The following is a 5,473-nucleotide window of genomic DNA, read 5'->3' as shown; positions in this document are numbered from 1 at the left end:
AGCGGATGCATGTGTTAAAGGGATTAATTATGAAAATTCTAAACTTAAAAAATATGTGTTATTGCCAAATTTAAAATGTGAGGGAAGATTTACATTTGTCAGAATCACTAATACAAGAGATAGAATCATCATGCATCCCTAATTTCAATTAGATAATATAATACTGAAATTACAAATTAATTAGCCATCATGATAACAATCCACATGGTTGGTTCAGTGAACGCAAAAAGCTGTGTAAACAAAGTGACAGGCAATTCCATTGCGACATGTAGGTTCGGATAAGGATCCGATCTCCTCAAAAGAGCGAAAACCAAAGTTGAATTGCTCAGTGAATGCCACATGGCACAAGCTCATGGGGCACCTAAAAACTTGTTCCGTGAAGTTGTGCCCCAAATTCACCAAAGTGACACATGCCCCCTTTGCTTTGAAGGGAGATGATCTGAGGCATCTATATCCTTTTATTTGAATTCGAATTAACAGGAATCTATTATCTATATCGATCCTTTTGAGTTTATCAACAAGATGACAAAAACTCAAGTGCCACCTCACCTTGCCAAGAGGCAGAAAAAACCTAAACATAAATTGACAACTTGAAAGTGACTATGTGAGGTGGTCTTAGCGGTACACGTTTCCATTGGTCCATTTGTTGATTTTGTTCCTCCCAAACTTAAAATAAGGAGTTTCTCTTTATCTCATGTAAATATGTTTAATGTAAATCCTCTAGCAAATAGCAACACGCGTTACACGCCAAGGACTTTCTGCTGCTGTACCATATGTCGGGTTTACATGCGCATACTACTAGTACTGTGTATATATTATTTAATTTAGTACAATGTTATAAATCAACGACTAACTGTTGTTATACGACTGATTTGACCTCCTTTATTTCTTCACTAAAGCCTAATGACAAAAACAGAGGATATATCGTGTGATGCTATAGACTCATATATTTATTTTTAAAATTTATACAGTTGATCTAACTGTTTTACATAATCTACAAATAAAAATGTAATTACATACCAAATTTTATATCTTATAGATTTTTTTACTATTTTCTAGATAGATACAATATCATTTGATTAGAAAATTATGGACTAAAAACATATACAAACTATAAAATTTGTCTGCAAGTACAAAATATGAAAAATCATGTTTAATTCAGATTGACCGTTTGAATTTTAAAAATATAAATATAAATCCATAACACAGGTCAATCCCTAATATGCAAATTTATATAACCTCACTCATATTTAATTTATATAGTAGCTATTAACTAACACTAACAATTTCGTCTTATATACATCAGTCACTCGAGAGAAATCAAATCCTACATAAGCAAATTTTGTTTGATGGTGGTTGTTTTTTTCTTCTATTTTGCAATCCTTGAAATTTAAAAGGAGTTTCCTAATTTTGTTAATATAATTTCAGCCTTATCTTTTTAAGTATTAGACACAGGGTACCAGAAACATAATGTAGCTATATGCGCAATTAGCACAGAAAATCCGGAGAGAAGAGAAAAAATTTCACATTGTAATTCCGATTTGTAAGGAGCCATATATTTGACAACAGAACGTTCTATAAGCATCCCAGCCGCGTTTTAAGGCCAGACGTTCCTTTTTTCTTTTTACCAACCTCGCCTATAAATCCCAACAATTATAACTAAAAACAAAAATCAGAAACCCCAAACCTCAAAACCTCAAACTTAACCAACAATGGACAGAGAACATCTCTTCTCAGCAAAACCACCAGAGAATAATTTCTACATCCACATGCAGCGCCTTCTCTCGTCAAACAAAGGAAAGAACGAGAAGAAGAGACGATTCAATGATGATCAGATTAGATTACTCGAGACCATGTTTCAGACACAAACTAAGCTTGAACCCAAACAGAAACTGGAACTGGCACGTGAGTTGGGTTTACAACCAAGACAGGTCTCCATTTGGTTTCAGAACAAAAGAGCTCGCTGGAAATCCAAGCAACTAGAGAAGGAATACTCTACTTTAAAATCCAACTATGATGGTTTACTTAAGAGCGTCGATTCCTTAAAGAAAGAAAACCAATTTCTCACAAATCAGGTATATATGATTTTTCTTTTTTTAGCCTTCTTTTATGTATGTATATCACTATATATAATTTATGTAATGATATGGTTTTATCTGACATGTTGGATTGTTTTTTCTATTGTAGTTAGAGAAGCTAAAAGAGATAGTTAAGCAGCAATCAGATAAGACAACAGATCAGAGCAGTGGTCAGAGTCAGAGAGTTGAGTCGTCTGTTAGACAAGAATGTGATGATATAATATGCTTTGAAGGAAATGAAAATGGGAGCATAGGATTAGTTGGGCAGCAGGGAAATGTGAGCGACGATTTAGATTTAGATTTAGATTTAGATTTAGAGTATGGTGGTTATCAGGATCAATTTTGTACTAGTAACGTCGTCGAATTGTGGGATCATTGGCCTCTAACAGAGTTGAACTCTGTTGCATGAGAGAAATTCAGTTGGCCATTGAGGTTTAGCTTTCATCATTTTTATTGTTTTTTTCTTTCTTTCTTTACTTATTTGTGAAAAGATCTGTGTGGTGGTTCTCGACCGTGTAATTAAATGTTAGGCATGTTGTGTGATGTATTAGTACCCTCCCTACTCATATTTTTCTTTTAAAAAAAAAAAATTGAAAATTGAAAATGGGGACGAATTCAAGGCCATGAGATATGTGATTTTTTCCTTGCAGGAAATTTGGAATAAAATCGAAGAATTTAAGTTGGCGATGAGCACATATAACCACCTAATTTAAAGCAATATTTTCTCCTATGCCCTCTGTTTTTTGCTTTATAACAACACAAGTAAAGATAATCATAGAAACAAAACAAGTAGACTAATGAAGTTTTAGGCTTTTAATTGGATAATCTCGATCCCCTGCTTTAGCTTTATTATTATTTGATTGAAATCAAGAATTCCTGGAGCTTCACCGGAACAAACAAGGCCTGACACAATTTAAATCTCTAGTATCTAAATAATCTTTCCTTGAAAAAATAGCCCAGAAAAACTAATGATGCTGAAATTAAAACCAGCAACATTCATTTTCAGCCAATATATAAAAGAAGAAATTAACAAGATCGAACTAGGTATATAAAGCCTCAATGCTTCGGCCTAGGAAGTGGCAACTGGCAACGAGTTGCTAAAGAGCGAGCTAGACCTCATTTGTAATCGGTTTGTTTGTGGATCAAGCTGAACGAACGAGTTTAGATTTTACGTCCTGAGCTGAAAATACTGTTCAAGATTGATTCATGGTTTATCCAAGCAAGCCAAGTTGGCTCGTTACCAGCTTAGCATATTCATTAGTTTGTGTGTGTGTGTGTATTACTTTCTTGTTATATCTTAAATTTTCATAGCATATCCTATCAATTATGACGATGACAAAATAACATTTATATGACTAATTATTGAGCAATACTTTTAATTCAAGCGCAACTAAGCAAATCAACTACTATAATTTAGATTTGCAGCTAAATTTCATACATATCAAAATATCAAATTTTCAAATTTATACAAATATAGTTCACAGAATAAATTTATGCATATCAAATCAAGCAAATTCATACATAATAACTTTAGTTACTTAATAATTAATCCACACATAATCCATACAAAATTATTAATTAACTTAAGCATAGTCCAAAGTGCAATTACCATAACAATGACTATAACATTCATAGTATCCTACTAGCCTGAAGTGAACAAATCTGATTAAACTATTAAACTACGTATATTCAATAGCTCATTAATGAACCAAGTTGGCTCGTGCCGAGCCAAGTCTAATTCAAACTTGTTAATTTTGACTCGAGTTTATGATGAGTGGGCTCGTTTTAGCTCGGTCCACTAATGAATGAGCTGTTACCGATCAAGTCACAGATTGATATATACCAAGCGAGCCACGAGCCATCACTATTTCAGCCTCGTTTATTTTGTCATTTTTATGGCTGTATTTTATGGCTGTATGTTAGAATAAATTATGAGATAAAATGTGTTATAAGTTTTATGTGAGTCAGATTTTAATTGAAAATTGTGCATATTCTTAAAATTGCATTCACAAATCTTTTTAGCTGCTATATATGTAATTGCATTTGCCGATTACATGTACATATATTTTAAACAAAATTTAGCTGGAATTTTTTATTCTGGTGATACAATCATAAGACATACACATATACTACTCTGACAGGGCTATGCGATCAATTTAGAAATGCAAACAACATTTTTATAATCGTAGTATTGCAAGTATAATTGTATAATTAAACAGATTTTTTTTTTCTGCATATTCAATCAATATAAGATAAATAAATATTTTTAAACAGTTAATTTTTTTATTAATTAAACAAAAAAAATTCAATCACATGTCGAGGAAGTGAGTAATTGTCATTTTCTTTGGCATAAATACGGGTTTCATAATGTAATAGCACACGTGATATGAAAATCAAATAAAATATATACTATTTATTATACAAACTACATGTATTTTAATTTTATAAAAAAACTCGATTTATTGAGATAAGTACAAAATCTATACAACCAATTCAAAAAAGAAAAATACATTTTACAAAATCATAATTTTTTCATATTGTTTTAGTTAAGAGAAAATTGGTTATTTGCCACTCCAAAACCTTCAAATTGTAAAAATACCATCCCGAAATTTGAAAATTGAAATTGTAAAAATACTACTCCAAACTTCATTAATTTGTAATTTTGCTACTCCAAATAATTAATTCTCCTCCCATCGAAGGGACGAGAGTCCATATTAATATTTTCAGCTTGTTTGAGGACAAGCTTAACCGGCTTCTTCGTGGCAGATTTCAGTGCAAGCATCTGCAATGCTGCTTGATTGTCAAATGGAAACATCGCTGGCAGCTGCTGAAATATTAAATAAACAGTGATAAGTGGGATACATGGTTAGATAAACAGTGATAAGTGATTTTCTAGATCGAATAGGTCTTTTGCCATGGCAGGAAAAGGAGGGTATTTTAGTCATTAATTATTTGGAGTGGCAAAATTACAAATTAATGAAATTTGGAGTGGCATTTTTACAATTTCAAATTTCGGGATAGCATTTTTACAATTTGAATTGAAGTGGCAAATAACTAATTTTCCCTTTAGTTAATATTAGATAACCATTAACACAATTTCTTCTTCTAAAATTTTACATATTCAGAAAGAATATAGATGAATGCGCACATTAAAATAACTCCCATTTTATTATACAAAACGAACATATTATTTTAAGTTGAAAACAATAAGATATTAAAAAAATTATGGGAAAAAATGTTTTATATTAGACTCATTTTGTTCTTGGAATTAGTGGAACATTCTTGGGAAAAAAATAAGCTCGATGTGAAACTTATAAAAGAAGATAAGCAGATTAAAGAAATTAGGAACACACAAATATAGTGACAATAAGATAAAAAATATAGTGACAATATAG

At 31.5% G+C, this 5,473-nt stretch overlaps 1 protein-coding gene across 1 annotated transcript; it reads left to right on the top strand.

Annotated features, from left to right (window-relative positions):
• The first annotated feature begins 1,610 nt into the window (after positions 1–1,610).
• LOC144562359 (homeobox-leucine zipper protein ATHB-7-like) lies at positions 1,611–2,649 on the top strand. The gene is made up of 2 exons (XM_078311579.1): positions 1,611–2,075; positions 2,188–2,649. Exons 1-2 carry the CDS (start codon positions 1,713–1,715, stop codon positions 2,485–2,487), a joined length of 663 nt encoding a protein of 220 aa, XP_078167705.1. The 5' UTR covers positions 1,611–1,712; the 3' UTR covers positions 2,488–2,649.
• The last annotated feature ends 2,824 nt before the right edge of the window (positions 2,650–5,473 follow it).

This window comes from Carex rostrata, chromosome 11, assembly GCF_964058835.1.
Source record: "Carex rostrata chromosome 11, lpCarRost1.2, whole genome shotgun sequence".
NCBI lineage: Eukaryota > Viridiplantae > Streptophyta > Magnoliopsida > Poales > Cyperaceae > Carex > Carex rostrata.
The sequence above is the reverse complement of the archived record's forward strand: the minus strand, read 5'-3'. Positions and strand labels throughout refer to the sequence as shown.

What these genes read in the sequence shown, in the direction of transcription:
- LOC144562359 (XM_078311579.1), top strand. Translation starts at nt 1,713, where the DNA reads ATGGACAGAGAACATCTCTTCTCAGCAAAACCACCAGAGAATAATTTC. An exon ending in ACCAATTTCTCACAAATCAG is followed by an intron (nt 2,076 to 2,187) that starts GTATATATGATT and finishes TTTCTATTGTAG; the next exon opens with TTAGAGAAGCTAAAAGAGAT.